The sequence below is a fragment of the Nothoprocta perdicaria genome, unplaced genomic scaffold (genome assembly GCF_003342845.1).
Source record: "Nothoprocta perdicaria isolate Ctin4 unplaced genomic scaffold, notPer1 scaffold_20, whole genome shotgun sequence".
NCBI classification, from domain to species: Eukaryota; Metazoa; Chordata; class Aves; order Tinamiformes; family Tinamidae; genus Nothoprocta; species Nothoprocta perdicaria.
Window position 1 is genome coordinate 5,351,236 of NW_020455205.1, and position 26,230 is coordinate 5,377,465.

The following is a 26,230-nucleotide window of genomic DNA, read 5'->3' on the forward strand; positions in this document are numbered from 1 at the left end:
GTTTAATTGTAAAGAGATAAGATTATTCTGTATATGTGTTATGTAACTTAAGACCTTTTTTCTTTTGTCATAGAAACGACCATTTGCTATGAAATACTGAGGTCTGCTTGCCCTGTTTTCCTTGTTAATCAGATTGGAAATCTGAGGTTTTGATTAAAAACATTCTTGAATTCAGGAAGGAGTTGAACTTTGTACATGTTGAAAAAAATGTGTTGAGTTTCTTTAAAGCAGTCAAGTAATTCTGTAGAAGACAGTTCAGATGCATAGAAGAGAATTTCTTTTTCTGAGCCACATATTTGTCAGTAGGTACCACAAGCTTAACGATTTGGACAATATCAGAGAGAAATCTTAGCATCAAGGAATAGTCTAGAATCTAAATTATAATGCAATTTGAGGATTTTTTTTCATATGTGTATATATGTGATTGAGAACTGTATTTGTATTCATAGCTTGGTTTTGTTTTGCTTGTTTTAAAACATATCTGATTTGGGACTGATCAGCTTCTGGGTGTGTTATTTTGTTTGTCTTGAGCATTACTTAAGTTATACTTATGGATGTGCGCTTAAGTATGCATTTTCACTGACTGTTTCAGTGTATATACTATTTTTTGTACACTAACTTTGTTTTCCTTTGCTCTAACAAGGCTGTGTGAAAGCAGCGGGGAGCGCGGAGCCCGACAGCGCTCGTGGCGATGGGTCCCGCGGGCCGCAGGGCGCCCCGCCACGGCTCCTGCGGCCGCCTTCCCTGCCCCGGTCAGGACACTTCCCTAGAGCTGCTTCTAGGGTTAGCGTAACAACCGTTTTTACTTTCAGTGTTGACTAGGAGGCATTTTTTCCCCCAATTCTGCCTCCTTAGAGGATACGGCAAGGATTGTTAATACTTTTCATGCTGTGCTTATTAATACTTCAAGTGAACCTTGTTTAGGCCTTGGAAAACTCAGCAATTATTTTGTTTATGTGGGGATTTTCTTCTTGTTGCTATTTTGTTCTTTGTTTTTTGAGTGAATTCTGTACTTTACTCGAGTGCTGTAAACTCTGTATTTTTGCAGGCTTCACTTTTTGGGCTGCTTTGCAGAAAGAAAGGGGCTCTGCTTTCTACTAACTTGCTGAACCTGCTGTCCTTAAGGTAGTGATTTTGGTGCAGGCAGCATCAAGTCGGGTCTACATATGAAGGTGCTCTGTATTACTTTATGATTTAAAGGGTTTAAAGGTGTAAATGAAATCTGTCACGTGCTGTTTCAGTTGCTAGATCAGGGCATTATTTTTAGTAGCATGTTGCAATCTCAAATCAATTTCAAAGTAAGTAAATTCCAACATTTTGGAGATAACACTTGAAAGCAGAAGCCTGTCTATTCAGGAAGTAGGATGAATATTGATAATGAGAAGCAAATCTTAAGAGGACAATTTGTGGAAGCTCTGTGAATTCCTTCCTTCTCAGCATTAATCTTTAATACTATTCTAAACCTAAATTTCAGTAGCTTTAAAGGATTTTTGTTTGTTTCTTTTCAGTGAAGAACATTCATTACAATAGTCTGTTTCCCTCAGTTCTAGGTAGTTTTATGCATAATAGGAAAGGAAGTCAAGTTATAATAAAATTATGTTAAAACTAGGTTGGCAAAAGAAGTACGCAGGGCAAACTAGGCAACAATCCAAAATGAAAGTGGAATAAGTATTTTAGAATTAGCAATATCTTTGATTGCTATACAAATTAGTGCAATTTTCATTTTTTAATTTAGTATTTTAATTATTACAGTTATATCCTACTGTATCTACTGTACGTCAGAAGACAACTTGCTACAGAAAAAAATAATACTGCTGAATTGGGCAAGGAGGGTAATAAATGTTCTGCCAAGTTATGAAGCATCAGCGTAGCGCACTTTCTGCCTGCCCTTAAAAGCCCAGAGGAGAGCATAGGTAGCATTGGCACCCATTTCTCAATTGCACTTTATTCTTTTAAAAACTGTGCCGGAATATTTATACATTTCATATGGCAAGCCTGTCTCTTTGCTTCTTTCTGTTTTTTTTTTTTTTTTTTTTTTTTTTTTTTTTTTTTTTTTTTTTTTTTTTTTTTTTTAATGCAAAAGAGTTAGAACCTGGTTAGTGGTCACTGTAGTAGTCTTTTGGGGGGATGTCTAAAACCTCCATTTTTTACCAATTGCCAAGTGTTAAGCAGTATCTTAGTGCGTCACCAAGATGGACATGGACATATCAAATGGAAGGAGTTGTTCTTTAAAAATGCTTAAATATCTTGTTTTTCTTTTATGTTCCTTCAATACCAGGTGACATTGAATCAGCGCAGTGATCACGACAGTGTCCGTTTGCACCAGTAAGGCTTTGTGTTGGAATGTAAGATTTCTTTTTGTATGGTTTACTTTTAATGAAAAAATAATAAAGAGCAGTTTCAGAGCTATTGTGGGAAATGGTCAATCAGGTTTTGCTTTTGGAATTCATTTGTGGATGCAGTATTTTGAGAGAGGAAATACACTTCAAAATCCTTGTTGGCTAGATGAGTGTTAAAATGGATTTCAGTGAAGCTGAAAACCTGCTGTAGAGATGCTTATGGGTAACTGTACCCAATAATTCCACAGCTGAAACCTACTCTACCTCTATAAATGCATTTTATTTTGAGTGAGCTCGGTACTTTCTTAGCTTAATGGGTTAAAAATATATATATATATTTTTTGAAAAACATACCCTGAGAATGGAAATGAGACAAGCTGACTTTCTGTATTCTTAATGATTCCAAACATTGCATTAATTTTATTAAAAATTAATTAGTGTTTTAAAGAGAATTACTTCTATCTTTATATTAAAAATGAGGGGAAAGATTACTCATAATACAGCATTCATGTTAACCTAAAGGGAAAAAAACTTACACAAGTGAGCAAATGTTTGCCAGCAGAGGAGAGGTGGAGGAGACTTGACCCACAGTACGGGAAGACATGTTTCTTGTTGTAGTTGAGTCAACAGTGGAATAACAAGTAGCAGAAAGTATTAGAAATTTCTATATCTCTGTGCCCACTGGCAAATGAAATTTGCCTCTTTTAAAAATCTGAGCTGCCTAAGATGTGTTATTAGTTGTTAACTGCTGTGTGAAGAGGACTTTTTGTCATGGACTCATGTGTACATCAGTACGTGTAAACACAAGCTTTCCATGAAAGACCATTAGCAGAGAGGTTGGTGAAGTTGTTCTGTGACGCTTTTGCTGAGCCATTCGGAGGAAAAGCTGCTGGAAAATTGCTTCAGCTTAGGATCTGTTGCAGTGTTGGCTCCTGGGGAGAGGCATCAGGAAAATAAATAGGAAAGAGCTAGAATTTTCAGGTGGAAAGTGTAAAAGATTGGGATGTGTTGATGCCTGTTTCGTACTCTTAAAAGCCTGCTCTACAACCTCGTTAATTGTTTTCAAGGGAATTCACAAGAAAGAGGAGCCTGTCGCTCCGTGGAATATATCTGACAGCTGGGAAGAGAGCAGCGCTTCATTGCTCAGATCCTGGCACCAGGCAAATCAAAATATGTACAGACTTTACCATTCATCCAGCCCCAGGTAAAATGCTTTTTGTAGGACAGGTGAAGGTCTTAAGTTTTTCTGAAAGCAACTTGCAAGGAGAGAAGTTGAGTTATGGGCTATTTAGAGCTCTCTGATTACGTACTTTTAGGTGGTAATACATGATAAGGTTTATTATCCATTGCAAATCTCTACTAGCTACCTCTTTACTCTGAAATTCTTGCTCTATTTATAATAACTAAGCACTTTATAGCTGAGTAAAGAATGGAAGGTGGCTAGGAAGAACAAAATGTGGTTTTAGTATAAGATTTTGTTGTTGTTGTTAGAAAGCCTTCGGAGATCATTTTCGTTGTGCGCTATCTTGAACTCGGAGGATACCTGATCGTAATTATGTACAAGCTTTTTCATCTAGTTGTAGTGTAAAGAAATGTCTTTAAGAGAGTGAATTAAGAAGAGTTCAGCATGTTTTGGTATCAGCCGTAAAGATTTTGTGCTATTTATGCCTTCCTGGTCATTGAAATTTAAAATAAGAAAACATATTCTGTAGTGAATCTTTATTTTTAATGTCTGTGGGATGTCAAAAACTGTCTTGTGGACTGGGTATGCTTTTTTTGAGCTCACAAATATTTATGTATATGAGAATTTGTACCCACAAGGAAGTTGTTGCATGTAAATTGTCTTCTAATATTTTCAATCTTGGTATTTTTTAAATTTTGCTAGATTTGAAAACAATATTTAAATATTAATACTAAGCTCTAATATAGAATGCAACATTTTTGAATGCAATGCATAATACACTGTTTTTTATTTCAACCCTAATCCAATTTCACCGGACAAATCCATTGTACAGTAGGGAGAAAGGAAGAAAAGGGCTAATCATGAGCTCTGGCATATAATTTGCATGCTTAGTATGCACACATCCAAATATCCTGGATTTGTTTCTAGTATGCATATAACAGTTTTCTTTAATATCTACACATACGTATATATGTATATCTACATATATATGTAGATACATTTCTTTAATATCTATATATATATGTGTGTAGAATAGTTTAGTGCGTACAACATGTAGTCTGATAGAAAACCAAACTACAAAGTTGGAAAAAATGATTTATAATTTAGATGAAGGTAATGGTTCATGAAATTCTAACAATGCTTATATAATCTTCTGTCTAAAACCAAACCTGATAAATGTAGTAAAACTAGGTTATGTGTAGAATGAGGATGAAAATTGTAAATTCTTTTCTACTGCCTTCTGGTGAATTGTGACAATCTGGTTTGCAGCAAAACTAAAATTCTAATACTGTCATAAAATATCAGTGTCACATTACTGAATTTGGGCAGTAATGTGACCTGAGTGTCCTAACAATTCTTATCATTGCACAAGAACTTAAAAATGCAATATAATAGTTCTGCAGATTGGTTATAGAAGTAATCAGTTTTAAGGTGAATGATGAAATATGGGTATCAGTCTATGTTTTATTAGTTTCTGAATGATTTGTCTGCATTTCATTGGTACGATAGAGCATTTCTGTGTTTTGTTTGAACAGTTCAGCAGCTTGCATAAAGTTATATTGCCTGATTTTTTTGATATATGCAATAATGTCAATAAGCAATAAATTGCATGTTGTATGCAAGGTATTGGTACTTCCTAATAAAAGAAAAGAATATGGTTTCTTATTTTGTGGATTTTTCCTCCTTCAGATGGTAATAGCTTATGTACTTAAATGCATCATGAAAGAAGAATTTACTGTGCAGTGAGTTCACAGGCTTGGCTCGTATGGTGTCTTGAAACTGTGTGCTGAGCCTTTTTTATTTTAAAAAGGTGAGGAAGGAGTATGAGGCCTGAGCCACACCTTTCCAAGTGGAAAACGACTTTAAAGACTTGAAATTCTGCCTAGGACACAAATGTGACAATCTAAAACTCCAGGTGGGTATTGAGGAAATATTTGATTGTATTTGCCAGGATAATGACACCACGTGTGACTGCAGTGATGCTGCACGTGTTGCGGGCCGCAGCCGGCGCCGTGTTTGCAGGGCCCGGGGCAGAGCGGCTCTCGCTGGTGCCGCGGGTTGCAGGCGCTTCCCTGAATGCTGCGAGGGGCAGCTCCTTCGCAGGGCCCTTCCTGGCTCTGCGTGCGCACAGAACCAGCGAACCATGCAGCAGGACCCGGGAACCGTGTGTGTGCCTCAGCTTAATTTTGTGCCGTGAACTGCCAGAAGAAAATACAAAGCACTCCAGTGATTGCACTTGCTTTCCTCTCTTACATTTCCGAGGCCATTTAGTTTTATTTATAAATGATGTTCTTTGTGTGCTAATTTTGCTATGCTGCTATAGAAAGCCGCTCGTTAAGGGGGGGGATCTGTGTGGAAGCGATTCTGTCCGGGACAGCCCGGCCGCATCCCGCGGGTCAGGCGCTCATGGCCAGTTCCCGGGGCCGGGCAGCATGGCCGGGCTTGCTGGGCGCTCTGGTGCGGCCTGGGCAGCGCTCCATGGTGGAGAGGGAGCAGCAAAGGCCGTGAACAAGGGCGCCTTTCAGCTGCCCCTTCCCTCCTGGCACCCGCCGCGCCTCGCAAGGCGGGAGAAACGCCTGGCCAGCACCGAGCCTGGGAACAGTGTTCTGGATATCCGCCTCCCCTCCGTCGTGTTTTGGCGCGAAGTTGCTATTCACTTTGCCTCCCAGGTTTCATTTATTTATCTCCTCTGTTCTTCCTAATTTTGTTCTCTGCCTCTGTATGAGTGCAGTAACTTTTTATTAGAGTCTTTTGTTGGCTTTTTCACGCCTGTTGTCCCTTGGGGCTCCCTGCAGCCTCCCTCGCTGCCGGGCTCCGCGTGGCCGCTCCGCTCTCGCTCCGGAGCGCGCGCTCCGCCTGCCGCACGAGCAGCGCGGCGAGGGAGGGGGAGGGCTGCCTGCGGCGCTCACTGCGCAGGCGCGGCGCGGGCGGGGCTCTCGCGAGGCGCGTGGCTGCGGCCGGGCCCGGCGGCGCCGCGGGGAGGACAGCGGCAGCGGCACCGGCACCGGGCCGAGGTGAGGTGAGGTGCGCGCGTTGGGGCGTCCCCTCCCGCTGCGCCGGGCCGGGCCAGGCCGCGCACGCGCCTCCCGCGCTCGGGCCGGGGCTGCGGCGGCGCGGGCGGGCCTGACCTTGCCGCGGGCCGGGACTCGCGGTTATCGTAACGGTGAGGCGAGGCGCGCGACGCCGGCGGAGCCGCGGCGGCCGTGGCGGGCCGGGGGTGTCCCCGCTGCCGCCGCGGCCCCGCTCTACGCGGTGTGCTCTCTCCGCAGGACCCCGGGGGAGCGCGGCGAGCGGCGCCATGGGCCTGTCCGCCTCCTCCCCGGCCGCCGCCGCGGCGTGTCCCGAGCAGGAGCGCAAGGCAAACGGTAGCTACTCCTGGAGCCGACGAGCTCCTGAACAGCGCGGGGTTCCCCTTCGCCCAAGCAGCCCGCGGTGCCCGTGCTCAGAGGGGAGTTGGGGCCGAGCACGGCGGCCTGCGGGTCGCTCCGGGCTGTTGGGTTTGTCGGCGTCCCACAGCACCTTCCCGTGGCCCAGCCCACGCTGCGGGGTGGTGCCGAGGCCGCTGGGCACGGGTGGCGACCCGGGGGACAGCGGCGGCTCCTGCAGCGGCGGCGCGCGCCGAGTTTGCAGTTACCGTTGCTGTGCGGGTCTTAGCGGCAAAGCCCGGAGGTGTGGGGCAGCCCTGGGTGTGGGGCAGCCCTGGGTGTGGGGCAGCCCGGGGTGTGGGGCAGCCCGGGGCTGGGGACGAGCTCCAGGACTGTGTGAGGAGCTTGGATGTAACAGCTGTGGTGCTGGTTCTGAAACACACGGAAACGAGGGTTATGGAAGCTTGAAACTCCTGCCCAGGTCACACAATACTAGCATCCAGTGAATTGTTTCCCAGCTCCTGTCACATCTCATAGACTTCATTTTGTAGTGGTATATGTACCTTTTTTTTTTTCCTGCATTTTAGGCTGTCCAATGCACATGAAGGCTCCTGAGAAAGAAAGCGGTGCTCCTACGCATCAGGAAAGAGCGTATGAATATGTCGCGTGTCCGGTGAAGTCAGGGGCATCTCAAGGGGAAGATGACATAGATCCCAGCAACATGGTAACATTCGCCTCATTAGGGCAGTTTCTTCACGCTTGCTCCTCCTGAAATCCCCAGTGTGATTAGTGTAACTGTAGTTAGTGACCCCCAGCCTGTGGTGGAAACTCTGGCAATTGATGACATTATTTTTTCATTTTAACTCTTGATTTTCCTGACCTTTTTTTTTTTAATACGATATGGAAGTATATGTATAAAACATGTTGGATCTTATTTAACACTTTCTTCAAAGTTCAGTCTTTGATCAGAAATGGTTTGCCAGTTCATAAATATCTTTTGCTAGGTTATTTCTATGTGTTAGTCACATGCATGGATTTTTATGTTTTATTAATGGTTTCTAGATAGTCTCTTAGGGTTGTATGTGTAGTGTCTGAAGCAGGTCTCTGCGGGGCTTCCTCTGGTTTACAGAGTGCACTGCTCACTTGCAAACTGCCATGTAGCAAAAAGGGCTGTTTTGGGCTTCTTTGCACAGATTTGACACCTGAGTTCTGTTGCAACAGAAAATACTAGTGGGCTAATTTAAAGGTTGACATTCTTGATCTTTGTCTTGATTGATTAATTATTTTGATTTTTCTTAAACGCTGTAACATATAAAACTGTTTCTGCTACATGGGTAATTTTGCTTTTGAGGTGATTGTCCCTTTCTTCTAGATGCCACCTCCTAATCAGCTGCCGTCCCCAGATCAGCCGTTTCCACTATCAACTGTTAGAGAAGAATCTTCCATTCCTAGAGCACATTCTGACAAGAAATGGGTCTATCCTTCAGAGCAAATGTTTTGGAATGCTATGCTAAAAAAGGGGTAAATAAACTGAGTTATCCAATGGAATTTATGTTAGCCTAAAGTTTATGAAGTAATGTATCATTAGTCATACATTGTCATACATTAGTCATATGTAATGTATCATTATTCGTTGACATTATTTAAAAGAGTTGTGAATTCCAAATAGTAAGTGGTTAATTTTCAGTTTGAAAAAGTACTACTTTCAAAACAATTTTAAAATAAAGAATAAGATCGTATTATCTGATTCTGGGATGATTCTCATCCCATCTGAAAGGAAATGTTTTGCTTTATGCAAGCCCTTAAATCTCTGAATTCAAAAACATAACAGATAAATTGAGGAAGGTTGAGATAGTTACGCAGTTGCACTTGTGAATTGTTCTCATACTGTTCTTTTCTAGGTGGAGGTGGAAAGATGATGACATAACAAGTGAAGACATGACCAACATCATTAAGATTCACAATCAGAATAACGAACAAGCTTGGAAGGAAATTTTGAAGTGGGAAGCACTTCATGCTGTGTAAGTACATATGAAATAGAAAGCAAATCCTTTGCTGTAGCTTTTACTTCTGTAGTAGTTTGAAAATAGAATGTAATTTTATTTTTCCTGAAGTATCCTGGTGTCTACATGCTATGAAGTTAAGTTTCTTGTAGCATTCTGTGTTTTTGATAAATATGGAGGAAGTAAGAAGAATTGACCAGGAGGACTTGACTGAACTGAGTAACTATTGCTGATAGTGTGCATAATGTGGGTTTGGAGAAGTTTACTTCTTACTGTATTTATTTGAGAATGATTTAATTAAAATTGTTATGTTGCAAACCTGATATAAACTTAACACTGATTAAAAGTGACTGGCAAAGGGCAAAACTCTTCATCATTTTCAGGCGAGCATAGTCAGTGTTCCCAGAAGAGACAGACTAATTAAATGCACTGTATGTATGTAGTGGTTGTGTGAAATTCCATGACCTTTTTTACACAATAGCTCAGATGAGACTTTTCTTAAACGTTTTTCAGGTTTTAACCCATTAAACTGCCAGGTTAGATTTTCTGAGATCTGCTCTGCTGATACTAGAGCAGTGGTGCAGAACGTATGAAAGGGACTGGCAGTAAGTGTTATCAGGAAGTGGAACTTCAAAACCTTTTAAAAATAGCTGGATTAGATAAACTGTAATTTATATATATATGTTTTACTATTGCTATTTCTCCTGCTTAGTTTCTCTATTATTAAAACAAATTATTACAAGGGTTTAAATATATAACAAACCTTTGTTTTAGAAATTAACGATATTTTTCTTCTTTTTTAATTGTGTATTTAGGGAATGTCCGTGTGGCCCAACGCTAATGCGATTCGGAGGCAAAGCCAAGGAGTACTCACCTAGAGCCAGAATCCGTTCCTGGATGGGGTATGTGGGCAGCACTTTGAGCGAGGAGCAGGAAGGCATGGGTCTGCAAGTGTAGCGTAAATGTAATTGTAAGATATTTTAGAAATGGAATTGCAAGCTCTAATTTCCAGAGAATGTAAGTAGTGGGTATAATCTAACAACAGCATCTGGATAAATACATCTTAGAAGCTTCTTAGTGCTGCTTCCTCTCCCAGATTCATAATATCCTTTAGGGTAATGTCTCTGTCTGCTCTCTGTCCTTCCAGGTACGAGCTCCCTTTCGACAGACACGACTGGATTGTTGACCGATGTGGCAAAGAGGTGCGGTACGTTATCGATTACTACGATGGCGGAGAGGTCGACAAGAACTACCAATTCACTATCTTGGATGTTCGCCCTGCCTTGGATTCCCTCTCGGCCGTTTGGGACAGAATGAAGGTAGCTTGGTGGCGGTGGACTTCCTAACTGCCCCTCTTGTGTGTAGTCAAAAAGTAAAACGTTTTCCTCATGGACTGAGGATTCCTGGACACTGGAACTTTAAACCACAGTTGCCCCCAACTGTGATTGTCTGCGTTATCACCACTGTTCTTTGGGGGTGAGAAGGGAGGATGGGCAATTGCACTGTTGAAGGCAGTGATGCTTTATGGTGTTTTGAATTGAAAAAATAAAGTTAGAGTAGCAAAAACATCTTTTTTAATTTCCTTAAGAACTGTAAAAACTTTTATTTTGCCACTTTTTTTTTGTATGTGACTATAAGCTTGCCTTCATTTCGTAACTCCCACAATGCAACAGATACGTTGGATTTCTGTTTCTCACTGGAGTTGAATTTGGTATTACTGCATAAAAGAGTAAGAATTGGAAATCTCATAAATACTTTTACATAGTCGCAGTGCTTGGGTGTTCAGATGATGGATAAAAGGTAAAGTTTTAGATTGTTACAAACTGCAGGTTTTATTAACTCTATACAGCTCCATATTTGCTTTTACATCCACACTCTATCTGTACAAATGAAGGCTTTCTCAGAGAAGAAACAGTCAAAATTTATTCTCTTTAAGGAACTACAGTAAGAGTGTTTATAATGATACATTAAGCTGAAAATGAGAAAATACTTATGCCTAAATTTGTAATTTATCTTTTAGCAGAAGAACAGCTAATTGCTAGAAGCAGGAAATTAGCGTATCTGTTGCATTTACTTTTAAAACAACATTTCTAAAAAGAGCTTGTTTAAATATAATTATACTTGAGTGTTTAAAAGTTCTTTTTTTTTTGTAAGAAAATTGTATACTTCCAGTGTATTTACATATTTTTACCAATACACTGAAGTTTTTCAGATGTAAGAAGAAACGCACAAAGTGTATGTATGCATAGTAGTATACATTTCTGTATAGTGATTGTAGTAAATACTACACATGTATATGTAACTTGGCTAAAAACATATCTAAAGTACCAAGATACAAGTTTGGTTTGAGCAATTTGTAAGAACAGTGCATGCTTGTGCTGTGTGACTCTGATTTGAGCAAAAATTTGCTCAAATAATAAGAGAAAGTAACCTTTTTTTAATGTATTCTAACTGTAATAGCTTTAAATTTGCATGTCTTGATAAATTTCTGATGCTACATAGCCCTAAATTTAAATTATTTCTCCCTTTCAGCATGCGTTACTCTTGAGAACGAGTCCCCTATAAAAAGACTTAGGACTGGCAGGAATAACTCAGTATCACACTGTAGCCTGTCAAGTAGGAATTTCTACATTGGGCTTCCTAACCTTAACTGTAAACTAGCTATGTATTAAATTTATACAAGTGATTTTGACAATAAATGACATTGGAAGCTCTTTGAGGCAGGAGTTGGGATGATAATGTTGCTCTCAAATAACGCATCCCATTTAAGAAAAATGATTCAGAGAAGTTTCCATATTTTAAGGTACTAATGGAGATAAATTGTTCCTACTTCATAGGCAACTGCGCTGCTGGTAGGAATAAATCCTACCCCAAAGTCCAGAATTTTCAGAAAGTAGCACATACCTCTCTCTGCTTTCTCCATTGTCTTTTCACTGTTTTTGCAATGCTTCATATGTATTTAACTCAAAAATAATTTAGGGCAAAGAAAAATCTCCATATAAGTTGGGCAGCTGATACATAAGAAGCCTATGAGCTTAAATTAAGAGTTATGTTTCATTATAAAAGAGTATTCCTCTCAGTCCTGATGGTCAAGTGAGAAGGGGATACTGCTTTATTTATTTATTGTTTTCTTCACATGTATATTTGGGTAACTTGTTACGCATCATTCTGGGTCTGTATTTCTCATGGCCAAATATAGCAAAGGAGTGCCTCAAAAGCATAATAATAGCTTGCCTTGTTTCACAGGCTTGAAGTTGAGAGCATTATGGAAATTGTGACTATACTGCTAAATCTGATAAAAGATGTCATGGGCCGCTTTGTGAACTTCTTGTCCTCTGTTATGTTCCATCTTATGTAGGTTCGAAACTGTTCTTTTCAGTGCCACTGTTAATTTAAGTATGATACTTCATCATTCAAAAAGAAATGAAATATACTTTTCCTAACATTGATATTTAGTGATAATTTTTCTAGCTTTATTATGAGCTCTTATATGCGTCACGTGAGAATATAGCTAATCACATGTTTGTGCTACTCGCCCAAACATAGGAAGATAGAATCTGAGAACAAGGACAAGACTGGTGGTAGCCAGCCAAACCAGGAGATCACAGAAAATGGGCATGTAACAAGTATCTTCATCCTGAATGGATGAAATAACATTCCAAGGACTCCCAGGCATTTCAGGACAAGCGGCACATTGGTCTAACTTTCAAGAGAGAAATGGAAGGGAAAATAAATAAGCGCAGGATTAATTTAATTCTACAAGTAGTAGTACTATGGAAAGATAAAACTAAGTTTGTTTTTGTGATTAGAATTTTAATGTAAAACTTTGAAAATAGTGATTTAAACGCTCATTCTCATCCTTTAGCATGGTATTTTAATAACCAAACTATTGTTAAGGCTCGATGAGGGGTAATACACACATCTATAGTGACAAAAGGAGGGATACGTGTGTGCATGTAAAATCCAGAACCTCAAAAAGTAATCAAGCCCTTTGAGGGAATTTTGAAGCAATACCAAGTTCTGAAGCAGAAGTGCAAAACCTGGCATCTCAAAACAAGTTATATGTGTGCACATGCAAATGGAAAAGCACAGTCCCAATCACAAAAACAGGGTTGCTTTTTAGTTTTACAGGTTTGCATGTAGCTATCTAAAGTGTTTTGTTTATGGTGCCAAGGTGCTGTTTTCACGTATTGTGTTTGTTTCCTGTAGTTAATAGAGCTCTCATGGTCTGCAGGTGGAGACAAATACTTGAAGGATATCCTGGTGCCCAGAAGCAGTTGTGCTGGGGATTGCTGTGTAGCAGAGAGGTAAAGACAGTGGGGGAAAGGGGCAGGTTTTCGGTCACGTACCTGCAGCCTAGAGCTAAACCTGCCTGTGTTACCGGGAGCATGAGGCCAAGCTGCACGGAGCTAGTGCCTTTGCATCGCTTGGGGCAGCCTGTGGCTCTGCAGGGTGGCCTGGCTCTCTGCTCTTGCTGCTCATGTCCTCTTAGCGCTGGATTCCCTGTAACAGCGAGGCAATGGGCAGCTTGTCCTTCTGGGATGCCTGGGCTTCCTTGGGATGTTGCTTCGTCCTGGGTCATTTTGCCCTGGTTAGCAGCTGAATGGGAAGTGGCTCTTCTGTTGCCATTATCTTTCTTAAGCAACATTGAGCTTCCCTTTCAATAAATACACCAGTGGTTCTAGCAGCAGCCACAAAGAAATTCTGTGTATCGGTGGATGTGCCAAATTGCCATCTTTTTCAAATATCTATCTACCCTTCCTCTGTCAATTACTCAGGTCAGATGAAAACGGGTCTAAATATACACTTTAGATAAAACTTCCAGGAATTACTGATGTGATCCCTAAATCATGTGAATTATAATTACATTGAGGAAAAAGCAAAGGATGCTACTGCTTTTGTAAATAATACTAGGAAGATTAATCTTACACAGGCATGAAAGGTTACATTCTCTGTGCTTTGTCACTAAAAGTGGAAAATAGTGGTAACATCAACATTGTATCTATTTAAGATGCCAGAGCTGCTTTAATATAGACTGACTTTGAAGAGCAAGGTAGTTTTTTTTACTTTCTTTGCCATGTGTTGATGGGAAAGCATTCATTTAGAGAATATGGTTAATATTATTCTATCAAACACTACAATGTTGGAGGAATTAAAAAAGAGGGAAAACAGATCTTGACTTGCAATTTAATAATAATGGAATATGAAGGCCAAATTGTAACTGTAGAAGTTCATTTCAAATTTAAATATTTAGCATTTTCACTAGTCTATGAATACAAAAAAAAAATTATTACATTAAGATGGAATTTAGATCTTTGACATGAAGCTGATATTTTCATAGTGTGAAAAATATCAAGCTGACATTATACTGTCTCATTTGATGACTTCCAAATGTCAGAGTGCAGTAACTTATTCATAGGGACCTCACTGTCTTGTGATAGTGTCAATTTAAAAGACATTTACATCGACTTTTTTATTTAAACATGAAAAATGGAATATGCAAAGTGGATGAGGAGAAGGGGGAAAGTCCAGAGTCAAGGAAGTCCTCAAGGATGGAACGAGGCGCCTCTGAGGCTGATTCCCAAAGATGCCTCCTGGCGGCTGCGGCTCCCTGGCCGCTCTGCTGGCAGCTCCAGCCGTATTTCCTCTCACGTTCCTTCACCGGTGCCCCAGGCCCGTGGCCAGGAGCAGAGCCGCTGGCCAGGCCCTTCCTCCAGCGGCGCGGAGGGCGCCCCGCCGCCGCCACCATCTCGGCGCCGCCGCCGCTGGCCGCCATTAGCCGCAGCGGGCCGGGGCGGGCGAGGGGTGGCGCGGCGGGCACTGCCTGCGGGCGCGGGCGCCGCTGCGGCCATGGCGGCGCTGGCACGGGAGGAGCTCGCCGCGCTGGCCGCCATCTACTGCGGCCCGGAGGAGTGCGAGGTGCTGGCGGTGTCAGGTGAAGGCGGCGGCTCCCGCCGCGTCGCTGCCCGGCCGCCATTTCGGGGCTCCGCGGCCGTGCTGCGCTGCGGGCCGCCAGGGCAGCTTCCCCGCCGCGTCCTCGCCGTCCTCGCCGCCGCCTCGCATGACCCTGGGCTGTGCGGCCGCCCCCTGGCCTCGCTCCGGCAGGACAGCGGAGCGGTGCTCGCGGCTAGCGACGTGTTAAGCAGCTGCCTTTACCGCCTGTGACAAAACCTGTGTGGGAGCAGCAGGGTTAACTGGGCACAGCTGTAACCACTTTGGGTCATTCAGGGCATTTTCTCAGGGGCAGGGTGATATTTGGGGCCTCAGGCGGTGCCCCCGGCTCTGTGCTGGTGTGTGCATGTGGCTGCTGGCCGGGCGAGCCCGGGAAGGTGAGCGGGGTTGTGTGTGGGGTTGCGCACAGGCCTGTCGGCTCCCGCAAGCCGGAGGCTGCAGGCGCGGGAGCTCTGCGTAGGGGTGTCCTCGCTCCGTGCTGTGTGCACCAGCCATGGTGGTCCCTGTGCAAAGCTTAACTGAAAGGCATCAGTCCTGTCGCTGTGAAGTTGATCAGCAAGAGGGACCACGTCGTGGTACCTGTGCGGTCACCCCACGGGTGAGGAGGACCTGGCAGGTAGGGCGAGTGGAGGACGTGCATCCAGGGCGTAAGGGAAGCTTTGCTCGGGCACCTCGGACGTGGCAGCTCCCTGCTCTGTGTGAGGGTCTCAAATGTGGGGACTGCGCGGACCCTCCCAGAGGGGTGAAGGTATTAGTGTCTGCGTGGAGCACCATTAACGAGCGCAATCCCAAAACAGTGTTGTTTTGTGCCTTGATCGGCTTGGGGCACCTCGCTGGTGCAGTGTCTTGCTATTTTATATTTTGGATTGGCATTTAAGGTATATTTTTAAAAATAGGATTGAAATCTTCAATTGAGTTTTGTTTTCTTGAAACCCAAGAAGCTCAGAAATGCTATTTTATGCATAGTTTAAAAAATACAGGATCCAGGCTTAGCAGATGTTTATTTTAAAAAATGTGACCGTATCTGAGCGTTGCATATGCATGTCTGTTTCTCCAAATCTGTTTGAGAAATATATGTGCATACTTCTCCATACATAATATCCAGAAAAAAAACTTGTGTTTATAAATAATCAAGATGTAGAAGGCTTAGAATCCTTTCCAGAACACCGTGTGAAGTACAGTGAGGGCAAAACAAGAGCCGGTTATTATATTTATAATGATGTGACATGACCTTGCAGGGCCGTTAAACAAAGCTGCTTTCATAGTCTGTTAGGATCTCGTGCCCTGGTTGATTTCCATCATTTTCCCTTGGAAATGAAAAAATTATTTTGCTGTATTCATTGGTTTATGTTTACTTTATCTCTTTAAATTGTATAGCTTGTTGTTGATAAACAATGCAGAGCTATAACTTCCAGTAAGACTGTTACATTATCACTGATAAATTGAGAGTAATTTGTGTGTAGATTTATAGGATCAAAAAGGAGGCTTTTGGGGATTTATTGTTTGTGGAAATGCAAGAAAATTATTTTGCAGATGTCTTGCTGTGCTAAAAACTTCAGCTTTCTGGGATCGAACAGTGAAGTATTCAAACTGAAAAATATACTTTTATGAAAAAAATGCATTAATGAATTTAAGTAAACTAATTACAGTCTATCTTTCTTCTCTTACATATCTATTTGGAAAGATTAGAATTACAGATAGAAATCCATAACTTATTTGTTAATCTGTTCTCTTCTGATTTGCTCACGAAGCTTGCAATAAAAATATATTTTTATATTCCAAGCTTGTACTTCAGTAGGTGCTATTTTGTGAATTTAAAAATAGCCTGCATGTGTTGCATAGAGCGCCTTTGGGCAGGAGAGGAGGGGGATATGTCTGGTTGACATGGAACATAAGAAAAAAATCTGAAGTATGCTGGAGCTAAATATACTGATAAGCATGCGGCTATGGGGGAAAATGACTTAACATGTATTGGATTTAGTCTTATTAGCACATTAAATGCCAGCAGAATGATAGTATCCCACTCTTTATCAGAAATGATCAATGCTTTGCTGTGGAGTCAGTGCGATGTGGGCACACAAAGGAAATATTTTCTGTGGAGCCTGCTTGCGAAGGCCAGTGGTCATTTGCTCTTGTTCTGACAGCAGTCTGCGATGTGGATGTAGGAAACAAATGTGCTGATGTTAAAATCAACTTTGTTGTCGCCCCGCGAACGTTTGGAATCGATTCCCCGTTTCCCAGAAAGTCTGAAGCGGATGGAAATGAGCGTGACGGCCGGAGCCACGCGGCCTGGGCTGGGAGTGGGACAAGATCCCTGCGGATTGGGAGCAGGGGCAGGTGCGGCCGGAGCTCCTTGCCGAAGGGGCAGCGCTGGCCGGACGCCTTATCCGTCACTTCGGGGTTGCTCGGGTCTGTTGGGACAAGTTAGTGACAAATCCCTGGTAGGACTGTCAGAAAGGTAACGTGGTTTTCTGTCACTGTACTTAAGCTGGCAATAGAGCGTTATTCTTCAACTCAATTATAGACTGTGATTTTTTAAAAAGTTATTGGCCATGTAGTTCAAAATGCAGTGTGCTGGGTGCTGCGCGGCCTTTCCTGCGGGAATGCTGCCGTGTGTGGAGCTGTGTGCTCAGGCAGCTCCACGGAGACGGCAGGTCCACTTGGACCAGGAGGTCCACGGAGATGCTTCATTAATGTCTTGGCGCTGGCTCATTGTGCGTGTGGATGGGCACAATTTCCTTTAATTCACTGGACTTGCACCTGCTGCCTCCAGTGCTGGGTTTGACCCTTTGCTCAGGGCAGGGACGGTGTGTAGTTGTTTGGAGGCTCCTCTATTACAATGCTAGGGTTTGATGGGTTAGTTTGGAGGATTTGGTTGTTTAGCTTTGTCACTGCCCTATCCTGGAGAACTCTTCATGTGAACCAGGAAGGAAAGTTGGGCACAGCCCCCCAGCTAAGCTCTCTAAAGCCCAAGTCACTTTTAGATTCTCTCACTTATTTAACAATGTTCAAATATAATATCTTAGAGAACACCGAGGAGGTTAGCAGTGTCAGCAATGCTAATCAGACATAATTCGACTGACTGTCATGTAAAGGAAAGTAAGATAAGGTAGGGGACAAGAAAGCAAGTCACTTCAAAAGAACTCCTGTGAAACCCAGCGCTGCTCTAATCTGTCTTTCAAAACTGCCTTCTCCTGCCCTCGTAGAATGAATCAACCTGACATTTTAGCAAGTTTTTAAAGAAATGGGGTGAAGTGTTGGGAATGCATCAAAGGGGTGAAGCAGAGAAGATCTGAAGAAGATCACCTTTTATCTGATATCCTCTTTTGTGTTGCAGAGGAGCAAAAGTAGGTTAGGTCTTTGTCCCCTCTTTTCACTTTATGAACTTTTGTATTGCTTTTTTCTGTGAAACATTTTAGGCTAAGAAGGGCTCTAATGCAGGAACTTACTGTACGTAACTCTTGTTTATGTTTTGCTATACCAATTAAGTGTATGTGATTAAGCAATTTGTCAGAAGGATGGGGTCTTTTTGCCTTCTTGCTACATACTGTGTGTATGCTGTATACTCTGAAAATAACTCTATTCTGAAATAGATCAAAATATTATGTGTTTAGGGTCAAATGCACAAAAGAGAGATCTTAATTATGTCAATCTCATGTAAATAGAGGGGAAAAAATGTTTCTCAAAGTTATAAAGGATAAAGAGTTTTGCTGCTTTCTTTCCGAATCCCTTTTCAGTGTATAACTGTCTTTGAACATTTGTCTTTTAATGCAGTTCTAAGTGCATATTTTTGTCTTGCACTTGTAATGGTAATAAAGCTTTCATAGAATTTTTTTTTTTTTTTTTTCTCATGGAAGAAAGGTAGGCCAGTGCTGAGGGCTTCCAGAAGGGTCTGTCTTCAGTTACTCTTGCTGGTGCTACTCACCTGTAGAAGCTGCCTTGTGTGTTTCTAAGATATAATCCTTTAATACTGACTTGTCTGGACTTTAGAAGAGCCAAAAGGTGTGAATGTTTGTTATAATGTGTTAATAACTTTCCTTCTAGTATGATATGGAAGTGTTTCATTTCAGGGATCCCTGCAAGTATAGCTTGAGCTGCTGGTTGTGAAAAGAAATATGTATGGAATGACAGTCCTTTGAGTTGAAATGTTAAAGAATATAATATAACCTACTAATGTGTGTATATTTCAACTTCAAACAAACTGTTGATATTTATTTTTTAATATTTTTCAGAGACGCATGGAATTACATTTAGAATTCAAATCACCGTGAAAGAACTGCTGGACACAGACATACTTTTAAAGCTGTTATTTCACTTACCAGTCAATTATCCATCAATTCTGCCAGATATTTCTGTTAACTCAGACCAGCTTACAAGGGCCCAATGTATGGATGTGAAAGATAAATTACTTGAGCAAGCAAAGAAGCATCTTTCTGAACCCATGGTCCACGAGCTGGTTCTTTGGGTACAACAGCATCTTAAATGCATCATTAGGCAATCAACAGCTGTTTGCAGTGAAAAAACTACTTTGTCAAGAGGAGCAGGCACAGAGGACGGTATCTGGATACTCTTCTTGCATTTAGATCACATGAGAGCAAAGGCAAAATACGTCAAAACTGTGGAAAAATGGGCTTCAGATCTAAGGCTGACTGGAAGACTGATGTTCATGGGCAAGATAATATTGATTCTTCTTGAGGGTGACAGGAGCAACATTAAGGTGCAAGAACAATGAATGTTGACTACTACTATCGATTTACCACTGACACCTATGTGTCTGAATATTTTGTGTGTGTTTCTTCTAACATAAACAATTTTGGAAGGAGATTGATCATTAAGAAAGTAGGAAGGCCCCAAAACTTTGTTCTGTGCTTAAGAAAAATAAGTTATTCTATTGGCCCGTGTTTTATGCTGCTGTTTGTTCCATAGTAACAATTTCCCTGTGTATTTCTCATGTTTCCTGACTCCATTGTGCTTAGATTCCATCTCCTGTATTGCTAAAATACTCCAGAATATACCTTGAAAATAGCAAGTTTGTGAAAAGCAATTGATAATAGGCATATTTCTAGCTCATTCCTGAATTTCCTCTTCCTTGGCAATTGGAGTATGTGGTGTTCGTGCCACACAGCTGGGCTTGTCACGTCATCTCTCTTGCTGTGACCTCCCTCTCCCTCTGGATTAGGCGGGTCTTTGTGGTGATGCTGGAGGAGATGTTGGCTTTTCAAACTCAGGTTCCCTGCATCACTTGAGACTGCGTGGGTCTTAAAGCTATTGGATAAAAACAGGCACGCAGGGTTTGGGATGGGCGCTCCCGAAATTTGGCTAGAGATGGATCTTTTCGTTTCATACAGGTCTTTGCATTTTACTAAACTTCAAGGATACTAATATTTTCTTCTTTTTAATGCTTAGGAATACTTGATTCTTCAGAAAACTTCTAAGGTAGATGTGGATTCAAGCAGAAAGAAATGCAAAGAGAAAATGATTAGTGTGCTCTGTGAAACAAAGATACAGCCACAGCATGCAAGGTATAATTTAGTACTGTTGTGGATAGAAAAGTAACTGACTCGATAATTACATTCTAGGCATATTCATGAATTTTCCTTTATGTTGTAGGTTTCAGACATTTGAAGTCAAAGACTATTCAACTATAGATGAGCTACAAAAGGAATTTGAAGCTGCAGGACTTGCAACTCTTTTCTCTGAATTTGTGCCTCCTCTCTTAAAATAAAACACTAGACTTTTTGACCAAAGCAGCAGTTGTGTGGATGCTGACAGAAGATAAAAAGACTGATTTGGCAAATGACTCCAAAGCTTTTCTGGGGGAAAAAAATATATATATATCAGAAGTAACCATCGTCCTGCAATCAGCAAAAGGCAGTTTATATATTAAAGATGATGATGCTTTCACTTTGTGTATTGATAACCATTTAAAAGGAATGTGGAGTTAATTGTGATGCTTGCACACCAACGTGAAAGATTTGGAGGATGGAAAGGTGTTACACTTAAGATTTCTATTTTTCTGCTATCAGAAATTTTCTTTTTCACTGCCTGTTTCCATTGTTTTGTTTTGACCCTCTCATGATAGTATTTTTTTTATAGTGGCCTGCTAGAAAGCATGACTCATTCTTGCTTTCAGAACTTACAGTATTTATTAGAATATTTATGTAACGAGCGTATTGAACACACATTTGAATATGTGAGGTCAACATGTGGTTTATATCCTCTAAATATTCACGTGCAAATGTTTCCTTCTCCATTTGGCTGACTGTAAATCCTTGACTGTTGATTTTTAAAGAGAAATTTTGTGTCATTTGGAACCTCAAAAAAAAAAGGGGGGGGGAGGTTAACGTTTTCACTTCAAAAATGGGGAATTTAATTTACAAGTTGTATAGCAGCCAAGGTAAAGCCAAGTGTTCACTTATTCTCAGTTAAAAGATCTGTGTTGGGAAAAAAAATGTGTGTTGCTAGAATCTAAGGTCTTGAAAAGATGCAGGGGCTCCCTTTGTATACCAGCAAGGTCTGGCAGGTATTGGAAACAGTGAAGGTCTTATGCACATGTGGTGTAAGGAAAGGTAATAAGTATCTCTGCAAGACTCTGCAAGTCTGTATTTTGTAAGGTTTTACCAGGTGGCTGTTATGTCCTCAGCCAAATCTATAGTTTGAAGTCCCCTGCTGTTCTGGAAAGAGAATAATAAGGTATTTCCAGCACTGCTCGCATCAAAATCTAAGCCGTTAACATATAGCTGGGGCCTTACCTGCCTTGCATGTCAATCATTTAAGGGTTCTTTCTGTTGATTTGGGGAATTGGGTTGAATAGTGTATCCAATGTGTGATCTCAGTTTGGATGTGGTTGCAAAAATAATTGACGCTTACAGCTGTGGGTGTCACTTTGCAAGATCAGGAGACTCCCCAACTCTTTCTGGTAAACCTGGTATAATTAGCTCTTTAAGAAAGCCATGTGTAGAGGCAGAGACTGCAGGTTGCACTCGGAGATCGATTCATGTATTTTCTTGAATATTGCTACCAGATACCTCCTTGATTACCTGTTAGGTCAGAGATGGCATTTTGTAGCAGCCATTGTGTAGGGAAGGAGCTTTAAGAAAAGGTGTTGAGCAAGAAGCTAAGCAACAAAGGATACATGGGTTAGTTGTCTTCTAATCTATATTTACTCTCTTAATGAATGAAGTTGTTCTAAGAGGCTTGATGATTTGTGTGTTTCAGGAGCCATATCTCAGGAACAGTTTATACAGTGAATTTCTATAACTTGGATTTATTGGTGGATAAATCAGCAAGTCCAGTGTAGGAAGGGATTACAGTTTTTGCGCGTGGCTTGGTGTACTTTGAGAATTACAAATCTGATCAGCCTGATACTGTTCAGACAGCAAAGAGTAACATGAAAACTGATGTCAGCCTGATTTTGTCAAAGCAAAGGCTTTTGCCTACCCATCAATCAGTCACTTAAGCTTGAGTGGTATATAGGAGTATATCTTGTTTTCAGACAAGTAAACAATATTCTTAAAGGTTGTTCTTTTGGAAAGATGCTGCAGCTGTCTATTAACTGATGGTTTTGTTTGCATGTATTGTAAGAGCTGGGTAAGCCTACGAGCCCCTGGGGCAGAAAAGTCATAGAAGCACCGGCTGTGGTGCATATATTTCCCTCCAAAGGAAGAGAAACGGACGTAGAAGAATGAGATTCAGGCAGATGAAGCTAAAACTCCCGAGAATAGTTAGAGTGCATATATTGGTGCCTAAGAAGCCAGCAGAGTGTGTATAGCTACAGTCAGGCATTTCACATGCAAGCAAAAACGAAGTCCACAAAGAGAAAATGGTTTAACTGGTGAAAATAGCCTTGTTGTGGATATTGTCTTATTAGTTCTTTGAGCAGCATATTTGATAAAGTCTCATTTCCTGTGGGCGTGCTTGTGTCTGAGTGCATGTGCAGCCTTTCCTGTGGCACAGATGCACGTGGCAGTGCTTTTCCAGCTGGATTCTCCAGTGTCTGCCGGCAGTTAGGCTTGTTCTGTGTAACCCATTGAAGTATTAATAGGATTGTTTTTTCCTCTGTCTGCTACCTGTTTATCAAAGTTGTAGGAATTGTTTCTTTGAGACTTCAATTAGTCTCAAAGTTAAGAATTCAAAGGTTTATTTTAAAAAAAATGGTAGATATATGCATGCCCCATATGGACAGCGCGGCAGCATAACCATAGTTTCTTTTGAAAGGCTAAAATGAAAGCTGTTGCGGTAGGACTGACTGTAAGAGAAAAATGAATTTTGATGGGTGTTTTTGGATGCCTTGCCTTATTAACTGAGAAGAAAACAAGAATTGAAATAGGAGTAAAACTGCTAACCCAACATTAACCCAGCACAGCTGTTTTTTGTAGGAAAATGTCACATTCAAAGCATTCATTCTAATCCAGAAAACATTTACTCTGATCCAAGGAATGGGGTGATTGGGGTGTTAACATATAGTTTAATGGCATGGGTAGTATCCATTAGTGTCTAGGAATGAGTCACTAGTGGTGTTTTGTTTTGTTTTCCTCTCCCTCTCCTTTTATAGGACCAGTCAAAGAGTTTCCAAGGAGGCCGTCCGGCTGCATCTCCTGTGCTTCAGGAAGGGCAGTCTGGATAGATGTGAGGAACGCTTCTTTCCTACCTTTTGTGCAGCAGACATGATTTGAAGTAACCAAAGCAGGAATGTGAGGTACAGATAATCACAGGCAAGGAGGGCATTAGACTGGTTATAGATTAACTGTCCCATTTACTGACAGCCATTTCCCCCTTGTGAGCAAAGTCTGTACATAACATATCTGTACCTGTGTAGAAGGAGCCAAAATAAAACTCCCTTCTTCAGGTGAGGGAAACCTGAAATCATCAGCATTTTTTAATTACTGAGTCTCACCAATAATGTAATTGATCTTGCTATCATTTGTTATATACTGTTACAGGGAAGATGAAACACAGAACTCCTAGATGGAAACCCTTGGAATGATCTCTTCAAAGTGTCTTGCAAAGCATCTTTTCATTTTATGGATAAGTTGTGGGGTTTTTGTTTGTTTGTTTTTCCTCTGTTGTTGTATTTCAAATTTTATCTCATTTTCATGTAATACTACTTCTATGTGAATAATCACAAGGAATGCAAAGATTATAATATACACCAAGTGCTGTGAAGTGCACCAAATGGTGGAAAGATGTTTCATTTCCATTGTTTCTTTTAAAAAGTTTTATAAAAAAGAATAATTAAAACTTGGTATCCCTTGATTTGTTCAGCTTATCTCTGAAAATACAATCAATCATATTAATCAGAAATAAGATGATGAAATGTTTCATGTACTATATATCTGGCAGAATTTGAAAATGAAATTGCCTGTATTATGAAATTGTGCAATTTTTGGAATCAACTTTCATATATCCTATAGTATTACTAAGCATTATTGTCTCATCTCCTTATACATAATGTACATAGTGCCAACACTCTCTTCTGGTTTTGTATTTTATAGGTACAGTGAATTTTGTTATGTAAGAGGTATGATTATTTATGTGCTTAATTATGGACATAAATGGAACTTGAAATGTAAATATGCCGGTAGCATTTTGCAGTTACTGTTCAGAGCTATCCTCATATCTAGGCTTTTATATCAATATTAATTTGTTTTCTAACCTCACAATATTAACCTGCAGTAAAGAGTGCTCTTCAAGTGACAGAAAAAAATGCATATGACAGGTTTGCATAGCAATTTAAGGAAATCTCTGGGTTCTAAAAATGAAATCCTGTAATATTTTCAGTCAATTATGCATGTGGCTGCTTTAATTTTATGCTAGTAAGGTATCAACCATTACACTTTTCTTGTTTTTGCTGCTGTTTTGTTTTTATATTTCTTAAACAATATAACGTAAGTAATCAGTTTGTATTCTGCATTAGAACATAGCTGATCATGGAAATGTGGTCAATATTTTATCATGATTTCCCATTATAAGTTTCCATTATTCATGGTTTATAACTTCAACACAAAATGTCATTTTACGATGAAATTTGATACAAAAGGTCTCTGCAGGAGGACAATGGCAGTACTTTGTGTTGATTACCTTCAACTTTTACATTTCTGAGAAGAGAAATGAAAACTGATTTATATGGAAAACAGTCAAATGATCCCAGTTTTCTTGAGCAGAGTTATCCGCAAACGTGCTGTGTTACGGTGCAGAGTCGCCCGAGAGCTGCTGCTCGCAGACAGGACCCTGTGCGAGGCCTTAACGGGGCCGCTGCTGGCAGGGCCTGACCGCTCTGCCGAAGCGGGACACGTCTTGAACCTGATGCTCAGAATTGAGGGACTCGTTTCTATTCTCAGAAAACAAAGAACTGGACAGCAGGAGAGCTGTTGTTCCAGCCAATTTTAATCCCATCACAAAGGTGCTCCTTTGTGTCAGTGCTGCAGACGCTAATAGTCTCGACTTTGCACTTCTGCTAGTAGTAAAGACTGCTGCAGGGATTCAGTGCCGTGATTTTAAGATGAAGATGCTAGGATGAATGTACCCTGAACCCTCTTAGGAGGGTAGAAAATAATAATCACAGAATGATTTAACTGGTCTCTGATCACTAAATATGGAATTGTACAGAAGTTGGGTTTTCTTGTATGACAGTGGCGATATGAGTAGTATCTTTCAATCAAGATAATTTTTTTAAAAAAGCTTTTTTTTTTCCTTTAAGAAGTTAAATATCTACTCTGAAGAAGCTGAAGAAGCTACTCACTGTCCATGTGAGACTGAACAGAAGCTGAGCGGTACGGATAGAGCTGTGCCAGAGGCTGGCTTTTATTTGGTAGAAGTGGAGGTGTTAGAAGGGAACAGACGGCAATAGAAGCACTTGTGGTGTGGCTCTCGGAGAAGCCAAAAGTTTTTTTGGGGATAAGAGCAAAGAATTTGCTACTGTATCTAAGCTTCCAGTAGGAATGTCTGAAATAAATATGTAGCTTCATTGTCATCTTCTCTTTTTAGAAGAAACCACATGTAGAACTGAGAACAAATGGAAGTTTCTAGTTATAGAGATGGCAAACCTAACTCAAGAGCTGTAAGCTACGTAACGGATTTGAAGTGTTTCTTTAGATGTTTTCCTAAGATGACTTAGGGATGATAAGAGCTTTGAGGCAACAACGTCAAAGTCTAATAAGCCTGGGAAACCAGACTGCCTCACTTCCAGGTGATTGGAAAGATAGATTGATGAGGTGAATTGCAGCTTTCAGATTATCTGCAAATTATGGGAGATTTGGAAGGACCAATGGGACTGACAAATCACCTGCAAGAAAAAGATTGGCCACTTGGGTGTGGAATCAGGACGTAGGTAAGTCTTTTAAATTTTTGATGTTGCTTTATCTACTTTATTATTATTAGAAGCCTGTA

The 26,230-nt window shown here is 41.0% G+C and overlaps 2 protein-coding genes across 3 annotated transcripts; both read left to right on the forward strand.

Moving 5' to 3' along the window:
• The first annotated feature begins 6,815 nt into the window (after window positions 1-6,815).
• On the forward strand, window positions 6,816-10,406 carry LOC112946241 (cytochrome c-type heme lyase). Its single transcript, XM_026038038.1, has 6 exons — window positions 6,816-6,887; window positions 7,475-7,611; window positions 8,260-8,408; window positions 8,789-8,908; window positions 9,706-9,792; window positions 10,038-10,406. Exons 1-6 carry the CDS (start codon window positions 6,821-6,823, stop codon window positions 10,234-10,236), a joined length of 759 nt encoding a protein of 252 aa, XP_025893823.1. The 5' UTR covers window positions 6,816-6,820; the 3' UTR covers window positions 10,237-10,406.
• A 4,334-nt stretch (window positions 10,407-14,740) lies between these two features.
• RWDD3 (RWD domain containing 3) lies at window positions 14,741-23,892 on the forward strand. 2 transcript variants are annotated; one of them, XM_026037962.1, is made up of 6 exons: window positions 14,741-14,825; window positions 19,075-19,559; window positions 20,249-20,364; window positions 20,453-20,832; window positions 23,397-23,470; window positions 23,785-23,892. In XM_026037962.1, exons 1-4 carry the CDS (start codon window positions 14,741-14,743, stop codon window positions 20,565-20,567), a joined length of 801 nt encoding a protein of 266 aa, XP_025893747.1. In that variant the 3' UTR covers window positions 20,568-20,832; window positions 23,397-23,470; window positions 23,785-23,892. The 2 variants fall into 2 exon arrangements, with proteins under 2 accessions (XP_025893747.1, XP_025893746.1); XM_026037961.1 differs by lacking the exon at window positions 23,785-23,892 and having other exon boundaries at window positions 23,397-23,545.
• Window positions 23,893-26,230: the final 2,338 nt, after the last annotated feature.

Excerpts from the sequence above, each read along its gene's own strand:
- RWDD3 (XM_026037962.1), top strand. The coding sequence starts at position 14,741 with ATGGCGGCGCTGGCACGGGAGGAGCTCGCCGCGCTGGCCGCCATCTAC. Across the intron at positions 14,826-19,074 it reads CGAGGTGCTGGCGGTGTCAG|AGACGCATGGAATTACATTT; the intron begins GTGAAGGCGGCG and ends AATATTTTTCAG. Across the intron at positions 19,560-20,248 it reads GTGACAGGAGCAACATTAAG|GAATACTTGATTCTTCAGAA; the intron begins GTGCAAGAACAA and ends TTTAATGCTTAG.
- LOC112946241 (XM_026038038.1), top strand. The coding sequence starts at position 6,821 with ATGGGCCTGTCCGCCTCCTCCCCGGCCGCCGCCGCGGCGTGTCCCGAG. Across the intron at positions 6,888-7,474 it reads GCAGGAGCGCAAGGCAAACG|GCTGTCCAATGCACATGAAG; the intron begins GTAGCTACTCCT and ends CCTGCATTTTAG. Across the intron at positions 8,409-8,788 it reads AATGCTATGCTAAAAAAGGG|GTGGAGGTGGAAAGATGATG; the intron begins GTAAATAAACTG and ends GTTCTTTTCTAG.